General features: G+C 53.1%; 1 protein-coding gene across 1 annotated transcript; it reads right to left on the bottom strand.

Moving 5' to 3' along the window:
• Nucleotides 1–3,026: 3,026 nt before the first annotated feature.
• LOC120323980 (olfactory receptor 14J1-like) lies at nucleotides 3,027–4,028 on the bottom strand. The gene is made up of 2 exons (XM_039385099.1): nucleotides 3,099–4,028; nucleotides 3,027–3,038 (listed from the first exon to the last, which is right to left on the bottom strand). The coding sequence occupies exons 1-2, from the start codon at nucleotides 4,026–4,028 to the stop codon at nucleotides 3,027–3,029; spliced, it is 942 nt and encodes a 313-aa protein (XP_039241033.1).
• Between the last annotated feature and the right edge of the window lie 20,208 nt (nucleotides 4,029–24,236).

Below are 24,236 nucleotides of genomic sequence, written 5' to 3'. Positions count from 1 at the left end.
GAGGGGAGACCTCACTGCAGGTCCAACTTCCTGGGGAGGGGCAGAGGAGGGGCAGGCCCTGAGCTCTGCTCTGGGTGGACCAGGGACAGGACTGAGGGAATGGCCTGAAGTTTTCAGGGGAGGGTTAGGTTGGATCTTAGACAAAGATTCTTCCCCCAGAGGCTGGTTGGGCACTGAATAGGCTCCCCAGGGCAGTGGGCACAGCACCAAGGCTGACAGAGTTAAATAAGTTGGATGATCCTCTCAGGCTCATGGTGTGACCCTTGGGGATGGTCCTGTGCAGGGCTAAGGGTTGGACTGGATGTTCCCTGTGGGTCCCTTCCAACTCAGCATATTCTGTCATTCCATGTTTGGTTGGGTTTGGTTTGGTTGTGTTTGGTCTTTTTGTTCCCCTTTTGAATTGCCCTTCCTCTGACCCATGACTTTTTCCTTCATTGTCGTGGGCCTTGGTGGGCACCTGATGACAAGACAAGTTTATCCAACTCAGTCATCTTGACCACATTTTTTGTCCAAGTCACCATTAACTAGACGAGGTTTCTCACAGACTCGCTGCAACTTGGCCTCATCCACAAAGGAGTGGAAAGTGCATTTCATCCCATCACCCAGAGACATAATAAAGATGTTCCATAGGAATGGTCAAGGGCTGATCCCTGATGGATGTCACAAATTTTCTGCCAAGAGGAATTTGTACCATGATTTTGAGCCTCATCAATCATTCAACTTCCCACTCACCACGTTTCACTTGTCCAGTCCAGCTCTCACCAGTCTGGCTCTAAGGAGACCACAGGAGATCATGTCAAAGGCCTTGCTAAAGTCTGGGCAATCCCTGCCTTGTCCTTCCCATACCTGGCAATGGCTGCAGGAGGTCTTGCCCTCTCCCCTTCCCTGCTGAGCCTGAGCAGTCTGGAACTCTGCCAACCCTCCTTGCTGCCCTGTTTGCAGACTGGTTCCAGGTCTGCCTTTGCCAAGGCCCCAGGAAGCTCTGGGCTGGCTCTGGCCTTTCCAAGGGTTTGGGAGAGGTCTCCCAGTGACACTGCCCAGCCTTCCCAATATCCATGACACCAAAACATTTTTCTATTACCCCACAGTTCCACTTTAGTGCTCAGGACACAACACATATTCTCATGGTCCTTCAGGAGAAAATTAGAAGTGATTTCATTAGAGAGGTCAACTGGGGGAGCAGCCCAGTCTGGTCTGGCCCCACAGCAGTGCCCAGCCCAGGGTGCTGCAGAGCTCTGGGCACTCCCCCCACAGCCCCAGCCCCTCTGAAGGGCACAGCAGCTCCTGGGGCACAGAGAGGAGTCTCAGCCTCCCCATCAGCTCAGGGGCTGGACACTCAGCATGGCAGGAGGAAATGGAGGGCAGGGAAACTGCAGGAGCCCTGGTGTCACCTGCAGGAGATGCCCAGCACAGCCTGACTGTGCCCCTCAGTGCCAGCCCCTCTGCCCAGCCCAGCACAGAGTCCTGGCCCAGGGACAGAGCAGCCTGTCCCCAGGGGGGCTGCAGAGAGAGGTGTCTCTGTGTCAGGGATTCCTCTCTGCAGGCCCAGAAATGCTGCCTTGCTCTTCTGCAGGGACATCCCTTTGCCCAGGTCAGTGTGTCCAGGCTGCCTTGGCCACTTGCAGATCCCAGCCTGGGATCCCTGCAGGGCCCTGAGCTGGAGGTGCTGCTCTGCACAGGGAGGGGCTGTGGCACCCTGGGCTGAGCCTGCCCTGGCCATGCTGGTCAGGGTGGGGAGCAGACCCAGCAGGATGGGGATCACTCCTCTCCACCCTCTGCCATAGTCCTGGAAGGCTCAGTAGCCAAGAACAAGGCTGGGCAGGACCATGGGCTGTTTCCAATGGCACAGAGGGCAGGGCAGGGCTCCACTCCATGCAGCCTGTGGGCTGGAGAGTTCTTCAGGACACCCTCCTGGAAAGCCCAGCCCTGGCTCTGGTACAGCCCCCCCTGAGCTGGGGAGGCACAAGGGGAGTTCACTGTGGGTGAGACGAGTCACTGGCCAGAGTCCTTTCTCTGTTCCTGCTGCATCCCCTGGGGCTGCAGAACTCTCCTGTACCAGTTCACAGGGACATTTAGTACTTGATCTCTGGTAACTCCACCCTGGGCAGGATTCTGCTCCAGGGCTCCATTCCCTGCTGACTGGATGGGACGGGCTGTCCCTGCAGATCCTCTGTGCTCTCCTGCACTTCCTGAGTTCCTACAGACAAGTCCTCACCTCCATCAGAGCCCTCACAAGCTGCAGAGCCCCAGGCAGGTGACTTGGAGACCATTTGCCACTGGCCACCAGCACAGAACATCTGAACCAGCCCTCAGTCCCTCAAGTACCCCCGTGAGTCGCTTCTCTCACTGCAGGGACTGAATGGGGAAACAAGCAAAGCAATGAGACTTTGGAGAGTCTGTTCCTTGGCCTTGTTCTTTACACCAACCTTTCAAAAAGAACAAAGTCTTCAGGAACTGCCCAGGGGGATCCCCTTTCATGATGGAAATGATGTTAAGGAGCCCAGCTCTGTACCAGCAGTGCCCAGGGCCTGTCCCTGCCCATGGTCACAGGGCTGACACAGCAGGGACTGAGCTGCCAGAGCACTCAGGCCTTGGGCAAGGAGCAGAAAGGAGAGGGAGGCAGTGGAAAAAGAGCATCTCTGAAAAGCCCAAGAGCTGCTGCTCCCCAGCAGTGCTCCTGTACCAGGACTCTTTGTCCCTCCTCCTCTGCACACAGGCACTGCCCTCCAGCTTCAGGGAACTTCTTGGAGGGGGAATCTGGAAAAAAGAATTCAAGTCCTTTATTATACTCAGGGACTGTGATTCCTCATGTGCAAAATAACAAAGGCAGGATGTTTGAGAAAGAAGTTGCTGCAGGAACTTTTATTTTGTTTAAATGCACACAGAGAATGATTCCTCATTTACACAATTGTGGGTCAAAACAAAGAGGTTGAAAGTGAATTAGGTATGAGATGAAGAATAAATTTCTGTGTTACCAACATTAAAAGCATAAAAAATGCAGGAAACCACTACCACTCTCAAAAGATTTAGAAGGCAGCCTGGGACAGTAAAGGAATACACATTGAGTGTTGTGCAGAAGAAGAGAGGAAGGTTGTTGCTCCTGAAAAGCATCCAGTCATCATCTTCCTTATGGCATCCTTGAGCTCCTGGTTCCTGAGGCTGTAGATGAAGGGGTTCAGTGCTGGAGGAACCACCGAGTACAGAACTGATAGTACCAGATCCAGGGATGGGGAGGAGATGGAGGGGGGCTTCAGGTCGGAAAATACACCAGTGCTAAATGACAGGGAGACCACAGCCAGGTGAGGGAGGCACGTGGAAAAGGCTTTGTGCCGTCCCTGCTGAGAGGGGATCCTCAGCACAGCCCTGAAGATCTGCACATAGGAGAAAACAATGAAAACGAAACAACCAAGTGATAAACTGGCAGTAACTGCAATGAACCCAATTTCCCTGAGGTAGCCTGAGTGTGAGCAGGAGAGCTTGAGGATGTGTTGGATTTCACAGAAGAACTGGCCCAGGGCATTGCCCTGGCACAGGGGCAGGGAAAATGTATTGGCTGTGTGCAGCAGAGCAGTGAGAAAGCCAGTGGCCCAGGCAGCTGCTGCCATGTGGGCACAAGCTCTGCTGCCCAGGAGGGTCCCGTAGTGCAGGGGTTTGCAGATGGCAACGTAGCGGTCGTAGCACATGATGGTGAGGAGGAAATACTCTGATGAGATGAAGAACAGAAAGAAAAAGAGCTGTGCAGCACATCCCATGTAGGAGATGGTTGTGGTGTTCTGGAGGGAATTGTGCATGGCTTTGGGGACAGTGGTGCAGATGCAGCCCAGGTCTGTGAGGGAGAGGTTGAGCAGGAAGAAGCCCATGGGGGTGTGCAGGTGGTGGTCGCAGGCTACGGCGCTGAGGATGAGGCCGTTGGCCAGGAGGGCAGCCAGGGAGGTGGCCAGGAAGAGCCAGAAGTGCAGGAGCTGCAGCTCCCGCCTGTCTGCCAATGCCAGGAGGAGGAACTGGGACACGGAGCTGCTGTTGGACATTTGCTGTTCCTTAGGACAGGGTCTGTTCAGAAAAGGAAAGCACAGGGAACAATTAAGACAGCCCCCTCTCAGCAAAGCCAGGGCAGTTTTCAGGGAAATCCCCTCCAAGTCAAGGCCTTTCTTTTCTCTGGTTTGTGCTCTCTGAGGGTGCTGTGAGGAGCAGGAGCTCTGCCCATGTGCTGCCAAGGACTCAGCTTTGCTCTGCTGCAGTGCAGACATGGAGCTGCTTTGGGACAGCTCTCACGACCACAGGGGATGTCACATGGAACCCAGCTTTGATGGAAAAGTTCAATTCCTGCACTGTTGTCTTTGAGCAATTTGGGCTGCGGGAGAGAGGCACAGTGTATTCTTAAAATAATTTCGACTGGATTTTTTTGTTTACAATCATAACACCTGGGAGTGCTTTTTAAGGGGCAAATTTTTTCTGATGACAATTCTGAAGAGTGTTGAGCCAGGACAGGCAGAAGGGCTGAGCTCTCCATTGCTTATTGCAGAGCCAGGAGAGCTGCAGTGCCTCTCAGCCTGTTTCCCATCTGCCCTGCACTTTCCCTTGGGCTGCCTTGAAGATGACCTCACACACAGATTCCTCTTTAAAAACCCCACCAAGATCTGTGCTGAGAGCAGGGCAGCGCTGCTTGAAAGGGCAGCTCTGGGAAGTGTCCCCTGTGCCAGCCCAGAGGTGCAGCTGTGCTGGACAGAGCAGGACAGGAGCCCTCCCACAGGGAAGCCAAGGGCTGGCACAGGAGAGTGTCCACCCCCAAGGGAAGGCTCAGCACTGCCCAGGATCCTGTGCTCATTTCTGATCCCGCCTGAAATATTCACCTCTGAGAGTAAAAGAGTTGGAATTTCAGTGCAGCCTCCTGACCTGAGAGAACAATGTCTATACTACAATGCCTAAGCAGGAAACACACCTCACGACTAATTCCTTTCCTGTAGCCCCTGTCTTTTGTGAGCTTTGCAAAACATTCTCCATTCAATATGGTGTAGTGGTGTGGAGCTGAGAGCAAGTGTGACCCTGCAACAGCGAGACATGGAAAAGATCCTCCCTCAGCTGCCAGGTTTGCTCCTTGCCCACAGCCCTTGTGCCCCAGCCCTGGGAGCAGCTCCCCGGGCCGGCTGAGAGCTGCCCCTGGCAGGCAGCAGAGTCCCTGCCCAGCACAGCACCCTGGGCTGCAGGACCCTGCTCTGCCCCACAGCCCTGGGCACCCCTGGCTGCACCCCCGGCTTCACAGCTCTTCCAAAGTGCCCCAAAACAGCCCCTGCTCACCCATCCCATCAGCTGGGGCTGGGCCAGCTTTAGGAGATGCCTCCAGGAGCTGCCCCTGCACTGCCCTGCAGCCACAGACTCACCATGTGCAGCCCTGCCAAGGTTCCTCCTGCAGGGAGCTCTCAGCCATCCTGCCAGTGCTGAGCCCCTTCAAGCTCTGTCTGTGCCCTGCTGGTGTCCCTGAGCTGACCTGGCAGTGCCCTCAGCCCTGCTGGGCTGTGCAGAGGAGCTGCTCCTGGGCAGAGCTGTCTCTTTGAAGCTCTTCTTGCTTGCCAGGAGCTCCCTCTGTGCCAGGAGCCCAGCCCAGCTCAGCAGCACAGCAACAGCCCCAGGCATTTCATGACCCTTGGGGGGGTTTGATGTTGTTTACATGAGACTCAGTCCCTGAGAGGAAGTTCAAACAACTTTTCAACAAGTCAAAGTGAGATTGAAACACTAAAGTTTCTTGTAGTGCTAATGAGTCTCACTGAGGGACACAACTGAGAACGTGTCCCCAGGTTCCAGTTAGAGCAGAAAACTGCAGACAGTGATGCCAAGGATGGACAAGCAAGGGAAAGGTGGCTCTGATGCTGAACAAACCTTGACTTGTTTCATTAATCCAAGGGGCCAAGCCCTGACCCCCAGCCCCTGGGAAGGCAGATCCTGTCCCTGCCTCATTCCTCAGGGCTCTTCCTGGGGCCCTGGGATGTGGGATGTGCAATGCCAAGGGCAGGCCCATGGGGTGGCACCTGCCAGGCTGCTGAGCAGGGACAAGGAGGCCATGAGGCCCCAGGGCTGCAAGGGGCACTCCCCTCCTCCTGGCCTCAGGGGCACAGACAGCAGCCATGGCCAAAGGCCTGCAGAAGGTGGCTCTGGCAGGGCCTTTCAGCTTCTCCCCCTCCCTGTCTCCTCTCCAGCCCAGGCTGTCCTACGGTGTCCATGCCCTGCCCCTTTCCCTGCAGGCTGTCGTCATCCCCCCGGCTGCCCCACCTGGCTGGCACCTTCCTGCACTGACATCTCTGCGTCCTCCCTGGCTCTTCCTGCACACACAAAGCCTTGGCCTCATCCAGACTCCTTTGTGACATATTGCACCACAACACTGGCCTTGGAGGGAAATTTCTGACTTCTTGTCACCGGTCTAGGCCACCCCAGCTGCCCTTGGTGGCACTAGTTCTTTCTTAGGCTGTTTTCTGCCATGAAGAAAAGCTCCACCAGCTCTGACACCCCCCTTCCAGACCTCTCAGGCTACTCCTCTACTGTCCTCAATCTTCACACCACTGAGTCCTCAGCCTCTATATATGGGTCATGTGCTTGAGGCCCCAAATTCCTTCCTGGGAGATCTCTGGGACCTCTCCAAGGTTTTGGAAGATGACAATAAAGTGCCCTTATCCCAGGAAACACAGAATGACACTTTTGTCCAAGGGTTGTCTTGGCAGAATGAGGCACAATCTCTTTAAACTTTCTGGCACAAGGGAGCTCTGAGCTCTGGGTACAGAGGGAGCTCCAAGTGCCAACCACTGGAGTGGGAGCTACAAATCATCAGGGCTGGTGTTCTTTGGAGGGCCAGACACTGGTGAGAGTGGGGGGTGTGTGCACATGGAAGGACTTGAAGGGCACAATGAACTGTCTCAAAACACTGTCAAAGAAGGAAAGCTCCATAAGGTACCACAACACATAAGCACTGGTGGCAAACAGGAAGGCCTTTAATTCCAAGGCCTAAAGGGAGGTGAAGCTTTGCAAGTAGCCCCCAGGACAGAATTGCACAGTGCAGACTGTGGGAAAGAGCAGACAGCCCCAACAGGAAGCCAGGGCTGGTAAGGCAGGTCTGGGGAACCCATCCAGACAAAGATTTCCACCTGCAGACTGGAAGCACACCGGGCAAAACTCCCACCGTGGCAAACTGTGGGAAAGGAAGCAAGTCCTTGTCCACGTGCCAGCCCAAGCTGTGGGAACAGCATCTACCCCCCTGAATACCCAGGGCTTGGACTGAATAAAAGTGATAGCCCAGAAGCACAACTTGGGGACCCTCCACCGAGCAGAGCAGGGTGAAGAAGGACCGGTGGGAGCCTCAGGGATCTCCATGGGGTGATACATTTACTTCATCTCTGTCTCTCTCTCACTGGCTTCCCACCACCCCTTTCTTCTCTCTCTTTCTTTCTATTTCTTTCTCTTTCTCTCCCTCCTATTTACTGTTAAATCAAACCTGGACTGCTGACTTTGGCACATGGTCTCCTTTGCAGCTGAATTTGGGCAGAGGCGTCTTTTCATAATGGGAATGTGACAGTATCCCTGAGGTTTTACAGTGTGGGAATGGCCACTGGATTCCATGAGGTTCCACAGAGTCACAGGGTCCATTTGGCTTCGTAAGGCTCTGTAGTGTGATAATGGACCCTTGATTCCATGAGTTTGCAAAATGTCTCAGGACTCCTTTGGTCCTAGGAGGCCCCACATATCCCAGTGGCCCCTTGGTTCCATGGGATTCCACAGTGTCCCAGGAATCCTTGGGTTCCATGAGGCCCTGCAGTGTCACAGTGGCCTCTGAGTCCCCGAGGTTCCTCAGTGTCACAGTGGCCCCTGATTCTATGAGGGCCCAAAATGTCTCAGGGCTCCCTTGGTTCCATGAGGCCCTTCATGGCACAATGAACCCTTGGTTCCATGAGATTCCACAGTGTCCCAGGGTTCCTTTGGTTCCATGAGGCCTTGCAGTGTCACAATGACCTCTTAATTCCATGAGTTTTCACATTGTCACAATGCTCCCTTGATTCCATGAGATTCCACAGTGTCCCAGGGTTCCTTTGGCTCCAGAAGGCCCTGCAGTGTCACAATGGCCCCTTTACTCCAGGAGGTTCCACAGTGTCCTTGCTGGAACACACAGGGCTGTAATGTTGTCACCCCTGCAGAGCTGCCTCCAGCTCTGGGCTCCAGCACAGGAAGGACATGGACCTGCTGGAGCGAGTGCAGAGGGGACCATCAAAGTGATCAGAGGGATGGAGCAGCTCTGTGATAACTGAAAATTCCAAACATTAGTGTTAATTCTTGTGCCTCTGATACACTGGTAAAAACTTCTGAATTCACCAGAAAAATGCTCACTTAGGAGTTTATCAGCTAACTCATTGCATAGAGCAGAGAAAGTCCCCTGCAGTAACACCTGCTTTCCAGCAGGGCCTGCAGTCCCCTCACAGATAAAAGGATTGGAAGCATTCAGTTGATCAGCTGAAACCATCAGGGGACACCACAGAACCTCCATGTCCTCTGCAAACCTTTTAAGGTCTCAAACCTAAGATCAGACAATATTGTGCCCTACAGAAATAAAGAAACCCTTTCCAAAATACCTACTAAGACTAGAAAATAAAAAAAAAAAATGCATGTCAGGTAATAATTTTTTTCAAACCAGTGAAGAGTTCCCTCACATATCTGAGAGCAAAGCTGAGCCCATTTAAAGATTATCCTGTATTTGAAACATATAAAGCCCTCTATAAATGATTAATATTATTACTACTGTTCATCATTCCATGGGGAGCTCTCACAGTGAAGTCAAAGGAAATTCTCTGTTACAAACAACAGCAGAATCACACAAGTCTAAGATCATGAGAATGACATTAAACAGTATAGAACTGTTAAAAATATTGTAAGTGAAGTCAGGCATCGTCACAGGTAGCAGATTGAATATTCACATCTGAGTCCTCTACAAAACCCAGATAAGATGGAATTACAAGAACCCTAGAAAATCAACGTTATAATTAATTTTTTAAGGTAAACTCCTTGGATTTACACATTGTTATTCAAGTTTTAAATGAGCTGTTAAAACTGAAATGTTATTAAATCTGAAAACGGTTCTCCACTCTCCCACATTTCCAGGATGTGCTCTAACACGTGTATGTGCAGCACATTCCAGTCCTGCTCACAGGACATTTCACCACAGAGGAGTGATCTGGATTTTCTCCTGATTTGGGGATTCCAACAAACAATCTCTGATTTACTTACAGTACAAGTTCACGCAATTCCATGATTTTGGTGTCCACAGAGTGGCACAAAGGGTGTTTGCAGTGATTCTTCTGGTAACACATGACACACTTATTTTCTGAGGTTTTGTGGAGGGGGGGCAGTTTTGTAAAACTCTTTCTAAACCTGCCTTGTAGCCCAGTTCCTCATTGCTCCAATCCTCCCTGGATGACACCGTGCCACAGCACCAGAGCACCCGGACAGACTCCAGCAGGGTGAAGGTGGGATGGTTTCATGGAGCCTGAGGGATTCAGTTGGGATTTCACTGAAGTTCACACAAGCCCCAGACCCCGTTTGAGACACAGCAATGAAGGCAAAACTTCTCATCCTGCCAGAAGAACAACCACGTTTGACACATTCCATACACAGAATCCTGCAGGAGCAAAGTGATTTTGTCTGACATCACTCTCATGGACCCAGGCTGCTCAACCAGCACCACAAAAATGCATCCACAGTCCTTGTACATCAAACCCTCCTTCTGCACCTTTGTGGAACTGTCCCTGGGGGTGATTTGGGGGCAGATACAACCCAACAAAGCACATTTCTCCTCTCATCTCTCACAGTTTCTCCAGTGTCTGCCACTGAGTACTTGTGACCATCACACAACAACCTGTGACTGTCATATGCACCTATGATTTTATTAACAATAAAGTCACTAGAAATGGCCAACTGTAGATATGGCATTTACAGTCTTAAGGTTCTAGTGACATGAAACACTTAAGGAATCAGCTGCCTGTGGAAAAAAGATGCATTTTTTAAACATTTCCCCTCCAATGTGTAGGAAAGTTTAAAAATTAGTGTTGACAGATTGGCACATAGGAGAGATTCAAATTTTAAGCATAAAAATGGGTTGCCTGGTAGCAATTTCTATGCCAAATTCGTGAGAAAATTAAATTTTTTCTATCTACAGCACAGTTTTAACATGTTAATATCGTTATTTTCATCCACCTGAACCTGGAAGGAAAACGTGTTTTCTCTGCTGATATTTTTATTCCTCTGCTGATATTTTTATTCCATTATTAACCTTACTTCCAATTACTAACTATATATCACAGTCCGTGGGTGTCACAGTCCCTGGAATGTCAAAGTCCCTGGAATGTCACAGTCCCTGGAATGTCACAGTCCGTGGAATGTCACAGTCCGTGGATGTCACAATCCCTGGAATGTCACAGTCGGTGGAATGTCACAGTCCGTGGGTGTCACAGTCCCTGGAATGTCACAGTCCGTGGAATGTTTCACTCCCTGGAATGTTACAGTCCCTGGAATGTCACAGTCCGTGGGTGTCACAGTCCCTGGAATGTCACAGTCCCTGGATTTTCACAGTCCGTGGAATGCCACTTTCCCTGGAATGTCACACTCCGTGGGTTTCACAATCCCTGGAATGTCACAGTCCGTGGGTGTCACAATCACTGCAATGTCACAGTCCCTGGAATGTCACAGCACCTGGAATGTCACAGTCCGTGGGTGTCACAGTCCCTGGAATGTCACAGTCTGTGGAATGTCACAGTCCGTGGGTTTCAAAATCCCTGGAATGTCACAGTATCTGGAATGTCACAGTCCGTGGAATGTCAAAGTCCCTGGAATGTCACAATCCCTGGAATGTCACAGTCCCTGGAATGTCACAGTCCCTGGAATGTCACAGTCCTTGGAATGTCACTGTCCTGGAATGTCACAGTCCCTGGAATGTCACAGTCCATGGAATGTCACAGTTCGTGGAATGTCACAGTCCCTGGAATGTCACAGTTCGTGGAATGTCACAGTACCTGGAATGTCACAGTCCCTGGAATGTCACAATCCGTGGGATGTCACAGTCCCTGGAATGTCACAGTCCCTGGAATGTCGCAGTCCGTGGATGTCACAATCCCTGGAATGTCACAGTCGGTGGAACGTCACAGTCCTTGGAATGTCACAATCCCTGGAATGTCACAGTCCGTGGAATGTCATAGTCCCTGGAATGTCACAGTCCTTGGAATGTCACAGTCCCTGGAATGTCACAGTCCCTGGAATATCACAGACCCTGGAATGTCACAGTCCCTGGAATGTCACAGTCCCTGGAATGTCCCAGTCCCTGGAATGTCATAGTCCGTGGAATGTCACTGTCCTGGAATGTCACAGTCCCTGGAATGTCACAGTCCGTGGAATGTCACAGTCCTTGGAATGTCACAGTCCTGGAATGTCACAGTCCCTGGAATAACACAGTCCATGGAATGTCGCAGTCCGTGGATGTCACAATCCCTGGAATGTCACAGTCGGTGGAATGTCACAGTCCTTGGAATGTCACAATCCCTGGAATGTCACAGTCCCTGGAATGTCACAGTCCATGGGTGTCACAGTCCCTGGAATGTCACAGTCCCTGGAATGTCACAGCCTCTGGAATGTCACAGTCCATGGAATGTCACAGTCCGTGGGTGTCACAGTCCCTGGAATGTCACAGTCCCTGGAATGTCACAGCCTCTGGAATGTCACAGTCCATGGAATGTCACAGTCCGTGGGTGTCACAGTCCTCGAAATGTCACAGTCCCTGGAATGTCACAGTCCGTGGGTGTCACAGTCCGTGGAATGTCACAGCCTCTGGAATGTCACAGTCCCTGGAATGTCACAGTCCTGGAATGTCACAGTCCCTGGAATGTCACAGACCCTGGAATGTCACAGTCCGTGGAATGTCACAGTCCTTGGGTGTCACAGTCCCTGGAATGTCACAGTCCCTGGAATGTCACAGTCCGTGGAATGTCACAGTCCCTGGAATGTCACAGTCCCTGGAATGTCACAGTCCGTGGGTGTCACAGTCCTTGGAATGTCACAGTCCTTGGAATGTCACAGTCTCTGGAATGTCACAGTCCGTGGGTGTCACAGTCCCTGGAATGTCACATTCCTGGAATGTCACAGTCCCTGGAATGTCACAGACCCTGGAATGTCACAGTTCGTGGAATGTCACAGACCCTGGAATGTCACAGTCCGTGGGTGTCACAGTCCCTGGAATGTCACAGAAACTGGAATGTCACAGTCCGTGGAATGTCACAGTCCGTGGGTGTCACAGTCCGTGGAATGTCACAGTCCCTGGAATGTCCCAGTCCCTGGAATGTCACAGTCTCTGGAATGTCCCAGTCCCTGGAATGTCATTGTCGGTGGAATGTCACAGTCCGTGAGTGTCACAGTCTCTGGAATGTCACAGTCCATGGGTGTCACAGTCCCTGGAATGTCACAGTCCGTGGGTGTCACAGTCCTCGAAATGTCACTGTCCCTGGAATGTCACAGTCCGTGGAATGTCACAGTCTGTGGAATGTCACAGTCCCTGGAATGTCACAGTCCCAGTAATGTCACAGTCCCTGGAATGTCACAGTCCGTGGGTGTCACAGTCCCTGGAATGTCACAGTCCTTGGAATGTCACAGTCTGTGGAATGTCACAGTTCGTGGAATGTCACAGTCCCTGGAATGTCACAGTCCCAGGAATGTCAAAGTCCCTGGAATGTCACAGTCCGTGGGTGTCACAGTCTTGGAATGTCACAGTCCATGGAATGTCCCAGTCCTTGGAATGTCACAGTCCTGGAATGTCACAGTCTGTGGAATGTCACAGTTCGTGGAATGTCACAGTCCTGGAATGTCACAGACCCTGGAATGTCACAGTCCGTGGAATGTCACAGTCCTTGGAATGTCACTGTCCTGGAATGTCACAGTACCTGGAATGTCACAGTCCCTGGAATGTCACAGCCTCTGGAATGTCACAGTCCCTGGAATGTCCCAGTCCGTGGAATGTTTCACTCCCTGGAATGTTACAGTCCCTGGAATGTCACAGTCCGTGGGTGTCACAGTCCCTGGAATGTCACAGTCCGTGGAATGTCACAGTCCCTGGAATGTCACAGTCCCTGGAATGTCACAGTCCTTGGAATGTCACAGTCCATGGAATGTCACAGTCCGTGGGTGTCACAGTCCCTGGAATGTCACAGTCCCTGGAATGTCCCCGTCCCTGGAATGTCACAGTCCGTGGAATGTCACAGTGCTTGGAATGTCACAGTCCCTGGAATGTCACAGTCCGTGGGTGTCACAGTCCCTGGAATGTCACAGTCCCTGGAATGTCACAGTTCGTGGAATGTCACAGTTCCTGGAATGTCACAGTCCTGGAATGTCACAGTCCCTGGAATGTCACAGTCCTGGAATGTCACAGTCTGTGGAATGTCACAGTTCGTGGAATGTCACAGTCCCTGGAATGTCACAGTCCCAGGAATGTCAAAGTCCCTGGAATGTCACAGTCCGTGGGTGTCACAGTCCTGGAATGTCACAGTCTGTGGAATGTCACAGTTCCTGGAATGTCACAGTCCTGGAATGTCACAGTCCCTGGAATGTCACAGTCCATGGAATGTCACAGTCCCTGGAATGTCACAGTCCGTGGGTGTCACAGTCCCTGGAATGTCACAGTCCTTGGAATGTCACAGTCTGTGGAATGTCACAGTCCCTGGAATGTCACAGTCCGTGGAATGTCACAGTCCGTGGGTGTCACAGTCCTGGAATGTCACAGTCCGTGGAATGTCACAGTCCTTGGAATGTCACAGTCCGTGGGTGTCACAGTCCCTGGAATGTCACAGTCCGTGGGTGTCACAGTCCCTGGAATGTCACAGTACCTGGAATGTCACAGTCCGTGGAATTTCACACTCCGTGGGTGTCACAGTCCTGGAATGTCACAGTCCCTGGAATGTCACAGTCCGTGGGTGTCACAGTCCCTGGAATATCACAGTCCGTGGGTGTCACAGTCCCTGGAATGTCACAGTCCTTGGAATGTCACAGTCCGTGGGTGTCGCAGTCTATGGAATGTCACAGTCCCTGGAATGTCACAGTCCCGGGAATGTCACAGTCCGTGGAATGTCACAGTCCCGGGAATGTCACAGTCCGTGGAATGTCACAGTCCATGGAATGTCACAGTCCGTGGGTGTCACAGTCCCTGGAATGTCACAGTCCTTGGAATGTCACAGCCTCTGGAATGTCACAGTCCATGGAATGTCACAGTCCGTGGGTGTCACAGTCCCTGGAATCATAGAGTCATAGAATCATGGAATCGATTGTTTTGGAAAAGAACTCCGAGATCATCGAGTCCAACCCTTGGTCCAAATCCAGTCCATTTACTAGATCATGGCTCTCAGTGCCTCGTCCAATCTGCGTTTAAAAATCTCCAGGGATGGTGAATCCACCACCTCTCTGGGCAGCCCATTCCAATGCCTGATCACTCTTTCTGTAAAGAATTTTCCCCTGATATCCAACTTAAATTTCCCCTGGCGGAGCTTAAGCCCGTGCCCCCTTGTCCTATTGCTGAGTGCCTGAGAGAAGAGACCAACCCCCACCTGGCTGGAACTTCCCTTCAGGTAGTTATAGACGGTGATGAGGTCACCTCTGAGCCTCCTCTTCTCCTGGCTAAACAACCCCAGCTCCCTCAGCCTCTCCCCATAGGACTTGTGCTCCAGTCCCTTCACCAGCCTCCTTGCTCTTCTCTGGACCCTCTCCAGCACCTCAATATCCTTCCTGAACTGAGGGGCCCAGAGCTGAACACAATACTCAAGGTGTGGCCTCACCAACGCAGAGTACAGGGGAAGGATCACTTCCCTGCTCCTGCTGGCCACGCTATTTTTGATACAGGACAAGATCCCATTGGCCTTCTTGGCCACCTGGGCACACTGTTGGCTCATGTTCAGCCTCCTGTCGATCAGCACCCCCAGGTCCCTTTCTGCCTGGCTGCTCTCCAGCCACTCTGTCCCAGCCTGTAGCGCTGCAGGGGGTTGTTGTGGCCAAAGTGCAGGACCCGGCACTTGGCCTTGTTGAACTTCATCCCATTGGAATCAGCCCATCTCTCCAGTCTGTCCAGATCCCTCTGCAGAGCCCTCCTGCCTTCCAGCAGGTCGACACTTCCTCCCAACTTGGTGTCATCAGCAAATTTGCTGATGATGGACTCAATCCCCTCATCTAAATCATCAATAAAGATGTTAAACAGGACTGGACCCAACACAGACCCCTGGGGAACACCACTGGTGACCGGCTGCCAGCTGGATGCAGCTCCATTCACCAGCACTCTCTGGGCCCGACCCTCCAGCCAGTTCCTGACCCAGCACAGAGTGCCCCTGTCCAAGCCGTGGGCTGCCAGCTTTTCCAGGAGTATATTATGGGAGACTGTGTCAAAGGCCTTGCTGAAGTCCAGATAGACCACATCCACAGCCTTCCCCTCATCCACCAGGTGGGTCACCTGATCGTAAAAAGAGATCAGGTTGGTCAGACAGGACCTGCCCCTCCTAAACCCATGCTGGCTGGGTCTAATCCCTTGTCCATCCTGAAGGTGCTGTGTGATTGCACTCAGGATGATCTGCTCCATAACCCTGCCAGGCACCGAGGTCAGGCTGACAGGCCTGTAGTTGCCAGGGTCCTGCTTGCAGCCTTTTTTGTGGATTGGGGTGACATTCACCAACCTCCAATCATCTGGGACCTTCCCAGAGAGCCAGGACTGCTGGAAGATGATGGAGAGTGGCTTGGCGAGCTCTTCTGCCAGCTCCTCATCACCCTTGGGTGGATCCCCTCTGGTCCCATAGACTTGTTAGGATCCAGCTGGCTCAGTAAGTCGCTAACTACATCCTCCTGGAATACAGGAGGGCTATTCAGCTCTCTGTCTCTGTCTATCTGCTCTAGAGGCCAGTTGTCCTGAGGGCCACCTGTCTTACTGCTAAAAACTGAGGCAAAGTAGGTGTTAAGTACCTCAGCCTTCTCATCTTTGTTAACTATATTTCCCTCCAAGTCCAACAGAGAATTGAGGTTTTCCTTGCCCCTCCTTTTGCTATTAATGTATTTATAAAAGGACTTTTTGTTATCCCTAACTGAATTAGCCAAATTAACTTCAAATTCCACTTTTCTTTCCCTAATTTTTTTCCTGCATGACCTAGCTCTCTTCGTAAATTCTTCATAAGTAGTCAGCCCTTTTTTCCACAGTCTGTAAACTTTCTTTTTATCCCTGATTTCTTTCAGAACCTCCCTATTTAACCAAGCCGGCCGTCTTCCCCTCCGGCTGGCCTTTTGGCTCACTGGTATAGCCTGTTCCTGTGTGCTCAGAATTGCCTGCTTGAAGCATGTCCATCCCTCCTGGACCCCCTTGCCTTTAAGGGTTGTTTCCCAGGGTATGCCCTGAATTAGTTTTTTGAGTAGGTCAAAATCTGCCCTCCGGAAGTCCAGAGTAGAGGTTTTAATGATGGCTCTCCTTACATCCCTGAGGATTGAAAATTCTATTATTTCGTGGTCACTATGCCCCAGGCGGCCTCCAACCACTACATCATCCACCAGCCCCTCTCTGTTTGTAAACAGTAGGTCTAGCGGGGCCTTACCCCTGGTAGGCTTATTTACCAGTTGATGAAGGAAATTATCCTCTATACACTCCAGGAACCTCCTTGACTGCCTCTTCTCTGCAGTATGAAGCTCCCAGCAGATATCCGGCAGGTTAAAGTCACCCATGAGCACAAGGGCTGGAGATTTTGAGACATCTGCCAGCTGCTTGTAGAATAATTCATCTCCTTCATCATCCTGGTTGGGCGGTCTGTAACAGACACCCACAAGGATGTCGGCCTTGTTGGCCTTCCCCCTGATTCTGGTCCACAGGCACTCAACCTTGTCACTGCTGACCTCAACTTCAACAGAGTCAAGAGACTCTCTAACATATAAAGCCACCCCTCCACCTCTCCTTCCCTGCCTGTCCTTTCTGAAGAGCTTGTGGCCCCCCATAGCAGCACTCCAGTTGTGTGAGTCATCCCACCACGTTTCTGTGACAGCAACTATGTCACAGTTTTCCTGCTGCACGATGGCTTCCAGCTCCTCTTGTTTGTTTCCCATACTGCGTGCATTGGTGTACACGCACTTCAGCTGGGCCATTGATTTTATTCTCAACTCGGGCTCTACACCCTTAGGCTTATTTCTGGAGAGCCCAGTTGCCGCCCCTTCCCCCTTCACACCTAGTTTAAAGCCCTCCTAACTAACCCTGCCAACTTACGGGCTACAGTTCTTTTGCCCTTCCCAGAGAGATGAAGCCCATCTGATGAAGCCAATCAGATGCTGCCGGGACGTCTCACAGAGCTGAGGGAAGAGTTTTGATGTTTAGAAACATGTATCATCTTTACATTTTTTTTTATACTGGCCATGGATAGAAACTTTCTGTGGCTCTAAGTCTCACCAGTTCCAGATCTCCCAAAGAACCCAAACCTGAGGAGTTGTGGTTCCCACTCCGGTGGCACTTGGAGCTCCCTCCATACCCAGAGCACAGAGCTCCCTTGTCCCACAAAGTCCTTGGAAATGGAGGCATTAAGGACACAGGACAGGCTGTGGGGACCAGTTGCAGGCCATGGTCAGGGCTTTGGGGTGGTTGTGAGCCCAGGGCAGGACCCGGCACTTGGCCTTGTTGAACCTCCTCCAAGTGGCCTGGGCCCATGGATCCAGCCTGTCCAGATCCCTCTGCAGAGCCTTCCTGCCCTCCAGCACATCAACACTCCCCCCAGCTTGGTGTGCCCTGGGAACTGCCTGAGGCTGCACTCGATGCCCTTGTGCAGATCCTTGAGAAAGAGATTGAAGTGCCCTGAGCCCAGTGCTGAGCCCTGGGAACACCCCTGGATGGAACTCCATTGCCCACCACTCCTTGGGCCTGGCCATCCCCACAGATGTTTGCCCAGTGAACAGATGCTGCAGAATGTGTTTGATAAAGGTCCTGTAAGCCCAGAATATTGGGATGAGTGCAGATTTAGCTCTGCACAACACAGAAATTCATTCACTTTCTCTTTTCCTCCCTCTGTGGACTGAGGGATCTTGAGACTTCAGTGTGTGACTCCCTGTGTGCAAAGGGCAAATATGGACAGAATGCGGGGCAGGGAGTGTTGGGGGGATCTTGGGCTCTGTGCTTGACACAGAAGGTGTTTGCCATTGGTCTAAGACTATCTGCTGTGCAAAGTGGACTTCATTGGAGGCAATGTGGACCTAATATACAGCAGGGGAAGGACTTCTGGGTTTTATTGAGCTGTGCCTTCCTCTGGTTTTGTTTGCTGGCAATAAATGAACATCCCTCTGTGTCTCGGGCAGCTCTTTCTCCAAGCCAAGCAGGTGGGAGTTGGTGCCAAGGAGCTGAAACCTGCAGGTCCAGCCTTGAGTGGAGGGAGCTCAGATTTGCCCAAGGCTGCTTTGAGTGCCAGGGGTTTGATGAGGGAATGGTGGGGTGGGGATAGGGATAAAGTCTGATGGATTGTCAGACATAAAGGCTCTTGATTTTGGTATCTATTCAGACTGAATTAGGAGGTGCTTGGGATCAATATCGACTGGGGATTACTGATATCAGTGTAAAACCAGGAAAAAAGTAAACAGACCACAAAAAAGACATCTTTTCTCATGGTTTTATTAATACAATATGTGTTCACTTGGAATGCACTTCTGAGATCTGTCTATTTAAAAACAAAAGAATTGAAGACTTGGAAGTAAATTATTCCCAGGGGCTTGTCTGGTTAAGATGCCATCTCTGAGAAGAGAGTGTGGAGGAATGAGCAGACAAGGAGACCATCCCTGGGACTGGGGAAGCAGGAACTCAGAGTCACTGGTTCCAGGTGGAAAATGGACTGTGGGATGTTTCTGGGAGAGCCCCTAAAGGGTGTGCTGGTTTCAGGGGGAGTACAGTTAAATTTCTTCCCCGTGGCCAGTGCAGGGCTGTGTTTTGGCTTTGTGCTGAACACAGGGTTGATAATCACAGAATGACAGAATAGGCTGAGTTGGAAGGGACCCACAAGGATCATTCAGTCCAACCCTTAGCCCTGCACAGCATCATCCCCAAGAGTCACACCATGAGCCTGAGAGGATCATCCAAACACTTCTTGAGCTCTGTCAGCCTTGGTGCTGTGCCCACTGCCCTGGGGAGCCTGGTCAGTGCCCAAACACCCTCTGGGGGAAGAATCTTTTTCTAAGACCCAACCTGACCCTCCCCTGACACAACTCCAGGCCATTCCCTCAGTCCTGTCCCTGGTTCCCCCAGAGCAGAGCTCAGGGCCTGCCCCTCCTCTGCCCCTCCCCAGGAAGTTGGACCTGCACTGAGGTCTCCCCTCAGTCTCCTCTTCTCCAGCTGAACACACCAAGTGCCCTCAGTGTCCTCACACGCCTTCCCCCCAAGGCCCTTCCCCATCCTCGTTGCCCTCCTTTGGACACTCTCTAATGGCTCAATCTCTCCCTTCCATTGTGTCCCCCCAAACTGCCCCAATGGTGCAGGTGAGGCCGCCCCAGGGCAGAGCAGAGCGGGACAATCCCCTCCCTGGCCCGGCCGGCCAGGCTGGGCCTGATGCCCCCAGGACAGGCTTGGCCCTCCTGGCTGCCAGGGCACTGCTGACTCAGGGCCAACTGGCCACCCACCAGCACCCCCAGGGCCCTTTCCCGGCCCTGCTTTCCAGCCTCTCCTTCCCAGTCTGTCCGTCCATGCGGGGTTGCCCCATCCCAGGGCAGAATCCGGCACTTCCCCCTGTTGAAGTTCTCAGGGCTCCTAAAGAGCCGGGAGGTCACGGGATGTCAAAGAGCCCCACGGAGCTCAAGGGACCCTTGGGACACTGTGGAACCTCCTGGAATCAAGGGGCCTTTGTGACATGTGGGGCCTCATGGAATCAGAGGAACCTGTGGAATATCATGGAATCAAGGGGCACCTGTGACACTGCAGGGTCTCATGCTCCAGAAGGAACCCTGGGACACTGTAGGATCTCATGGAACCAAGGGGCCATTGTGACACAGCATGGCTGCAGGGAATCAGGGCTCCAGAGTAAAAGTCCATGGCCTCATGGAAAAAATGAATTCTGGGACACTGTGGAACCTCATGGAAACAAGGGGCCATTGTGACACTCCAGGGCCTCATGGAGCCAAAGGAACCCTGGGACTTTTTGGAACCTCATGGAGTCAAGGGCCAGTTGTGACACTGCAGAGCCTCATGGAACTAAAGGAATTGTGGAGAACTGCCGATGCCTAAAATCTGTCCTGACACAGTTTTAAACTCTTTTACTATTCTTGGCTGTTAATAAAGACAATCTGACTGTGTCACTAAAAATAGAAGTTTTATTCTTCCATCCTCCTCGTCCACCCCAAAATGGCAGAAAAGGCATGCAATGTTTACAGTGAAGCTTTTTTATCCCACCCAGCGCAGGAATTTCTAGGCTACAGGGAAGGAGGCACGCATGGACCTATTTAACACACTGTCACACACTTTTTCTAACTTATCCACACTAGTCAAATTTTTCTAACAACACACTGTCATTCTTAATTATAAATTAATTCCTATTTCATAAGTGGGGTGAACTAAAGCAGTCTCTTCCTTCTCATTTTTAACTTTGGTAGCAGGTGTTCACCGCAGGTGTCCTTCCCCTGAAGTTGCAGCTCCTTCTCTCCCTCTCACAGAGTGCCCAAGGCCGTCTGATGGATTCCATCCCTATCTCTGAGGCCTCTCTCTGGGGAGCTGCCTCTGGCTCTCCAGCCTGAACACCTGTTTGGTCTCCCAGCCCCCAGCTGTGATTCAGTTTTCTGGAATAATTATAAATGAATTAAAAAGCTTTTTTGGGCCATGATCTAGGCAACTGCTGCCGTGGATAACGTGGACTGCAGGAAGGCAGAAGAGAAGGACGTGAAAGGGCCACCTGTGAGCAAAAGGTATTTTTCGTTTTCAGTAGTCTCTGAATTTTTGTTACTAGTTTTCTGTTTCTGTGGAAGAGTTCAGTGTCCTCCCTCCTGGGAGGGATGGGAATAAATGATTAAACAGGGAAAACGTTGTGGCTGAGCTGTTCCAACACTGCAAACTGTCATTTGTCCAGATGGTCTAAAGATGTCCAGATTATTGAAAACCTTCCATATGTTTCTTTTCAGGGAGAGAGAAATATTTGATGAAGAAATCCAGCAAAGGCAAAAGTGCAAGGCCAAGCCTCAGCCTGCTGAGAGCTGAGGAGTGGCACCAGCTGCCCCAGAATTACATAGGGAAAATAAGAAACACAGAGGTTTTGGAATGGGATCGAGCCATTTTCAATGGGATTGATTCACTTTGAGGTGACAGACTGATCCCTCTCGACTTTTGGGATGCAGAGCTGGGAGAGACTGGAATGTTAATGGTCCACGGCTCCAACACTCTCCAGTTGCAGAAGCAGTGGGGGCTTTGCTGCCCATGGACAAAGGAACCGCCTGGGGAAGGGGGGGTTAATGGGGCTGGGGGGAGAGAGGAGGGGCAGCACCACGAGCAGGTGAGTCCTGAGACCCCCCTGGTGTCCCCAAGACCATCTTGGTGTCCCCAGCCCTCCCCTTGACACCCCGAGACCCCCCTGGTGTCTCCAATGTCCCCAGGGCCTCCCCATGGCCCCAATCCCCCTCCGACACCCCCAATTCCACTGTCCCCAAACCCCTCCCCACTGCCCCCACTGTCCCCAAACCCCATCCCTGATGTCCCCAACCCTCCATCTCACCCCAGGAGCCCCCTGGACCCTCTCACCCCAAAAACACCCCTCCTTCCCCCCACGCTCACAGAAAGGCCAAGGGCATCTGGGGACACGTTGGGGACAGTTGGGGGGCTTTGCGGGGCACTGGGTCATTACTGGGGGATACTGGGACACACTGGGGGGAACCAGGGGGCACTGGGAGGGACTGGGGGGGAACAGGGGCACACTGGGGGACACTGGGAGGGACTGGAGGTGAACTGGGGCACACTGGGGGACACTGGCAGATGACTGAGGAGTTCTTGGGGGATTACCAGGACACACGGGGGGACACTGGGAGGTTACTGGGCCATACTGGGGGTTACTGGGTGCTCACTGGAGGATCATTGGGCCACACTGGGAGGCAGTGGGAGGTCACTGGGATGCACTGGCTGGTCACTGAGGGGGTTACTGGGCCGTACTGAGAGTCACTGGGAGGTCACTGGGCTGTACTGGGGACATTGGGATCCCCTTACCCAGATGTGGTACATCTCGTCCCTGGACTTTGGGGGGCACCACCAGGCCCCCACCCTGGGGGCTGGGGGACCCCCTGAACCGCACTGCTGAACCCTCCCTGTAGGATCTCTGTGTGCTGAGTTTTGCGGTCTCTGGGGTTCAGGGCGGGCATCAGGATCCCCTTTCCCTGAGGTCGGTCCGCCGGGCCGGCAGGGGCGCTGTGGCCCGAAAAGAAATGGCGGGTCCAGCACGTGACGCGGGGCTTCATGGGAGTTGTAGTTCTTTTATGAGCTCTCCGCCGGCGCGCCTGCGCAGTGCAGCCAGGGCGTTGGAAAAGCCCCCGAGCCCCGCAGCCCCCAAGAGGGCTCCAAGGCCCCGCGCTCTGCCCCTCGGGAACCCCCGAACCCCTCCGCTAAACCCTCCCGAGCCCTCCAGCCTTTCCACTCACAGTGCAGTGCACCCGCCGCCGCCTCCTCCATCACTTCCCCACAGCCGACATGGCGCTCTGTGCGCTCCCCGCCTCCAGAGAGACCCCCACAGTCAATCCGCGGGCGGTCTCGCCCCCCGCTCGCCCGATGCAGCGCCCAGGCACCGGGCGAGCGGGAGAGGAAGACTTTGAGCCTTCATCCCCTGCGACCACCCGAGAGCAGCACAAGAGAGAAGTGCGCAGGCGGCAGAAGGCGCGTCCCGAGATTTCCATGGAACACCGCCCACTCTGGGGTAGCTCGGGAAGATGTAAAAATGTGCAACGAATATGTATGAGCTAATTTCCCAGGAACTGGAACAGCCCTGTGTGTGCAGGGACACGGGTCAGGGGGTGCTCCCCCAGCAGCCCTCTGTCCCCACAGCAGGTTGGGAGCTCAGGGGGCCACCCCGGACCCCCCTTTCCCACCCCCCTCTGCCCCACAGCTGCTGCAGCACCAGCTGCTGGCTGGGGGGAGTCCCCCCATCAGCCCCCAGCGTTGGGGACCTGTGGAGAATCGTGACCAGAGCAAGCACAGAAAGGGTTACAGAAGCAGTGGACATTCCCAGTGCGGATCTGCCCCCTCCCAGAGCCCCAGGGAACCGCTCCAGGGCCCAACTGATGGGGGACAGGGGGGACCCATATGGGAACCCCCCTCCCTCTGTCCCCCTGCCCACTGTCCAACACCCCTTTTCTCCCCTCTCCCACCCCTTTCTCATCATCCCCACAGTCCTCAGCTCCCCCCCCGGCTCGGTTTGGGGCTGTTTCTTCCCCTCTGCCCTGCTCGGTTTCAGAGTCTCAGCCCCTTCCCTGCTCAGTTTGGAGGTCCCAGCCCCCCCTTTTCTCCCGTTCTCCCCCCCCCTTTTTCCACTGTCCCCTAAAAGGGAGCTGTTAAATATTGGGTGCTGAAAAAGCTGCTACATCGTGTCCATTCCAAATTAAGCCTGCATTTATTAGCATGGACTGGTATCCAAATGGCAGCAAGAAGAGTCTTCTAATTCTCTTCTTTTTAATCCTCTCTGCAGTCGCCAATTTCCCCTCGAAGCGGGCAGGAAAACAGGAACAGCCCTGGGGCGGTCGGGGAGCAGCGCTGACCCCAAAGGGCTGCATTTCCCCTGCCGATCGTCCTGCTCTGCCCTCCCCCGGGGCTGGCTCTGCCTGGCGCTGGCCGGACGTCCCGGGGCTCCTCACTGAGCAAACCCCTTCCCAAACTTCAGGGGCAAGTCCAGACCCCGGCTGGCCCGGGAGGAAGCGACAGCAGCGCGGGCCGAGCGGGCGGGATGGGGTCCGAGCAGCGGCGGGAAGTTGCAAGATTGCCAGCAAAGAAGTCAAAATAAAGTGAAGCAGCTAAAAAAGCCCGTGGTCTCGGCATGGGTGCGGGAGGAAGGGGAGCTCCGTGACTGCAGCCGGGGCTGCCCCCGGGGCGCGCGGGGGCCAAACAGGGAACGGAAAAATGGACAAACGGACGAACCGACGAACGGACCAACGGCCCCGGCGCTTCGGCAGCAGCAGCGGCGGCAGCAGCAGCGACTCTAGCGACGCGCTCTCGGTCTTTCTCCTGCTCTTGC

The sequence above is a fragment of the Pipra filicauda genome, unplaced genomic scaffold (genome assembly GCF_003945595.2).
Source record: "Pipra filicauda isolate LSUMZ 115617 unplaced genomic scaffold, ASM394559v2 scaffold394_size754893_pilon, whole genome shotgun sequence".
In the NCBI taxonomy this organism is placed as follows: Eukaryota; Metazoa; Chordata; class Aves; order Passeriformes; family Pipridae; genus Pipra; species Pipra filicauda.
This window is presented reverse-complemented; position numbering and strand designations above follow the sequence as displayed.

Coding starts and splice junctions, on each gene's coding strand:
- LOC120323980 (XM_039385099.1), bottom strand. CDS start 4,028: ATGTCCAACAGCAGCTCCGTGTCCCAGTTCCTCCTCCTGGCATTGGCA.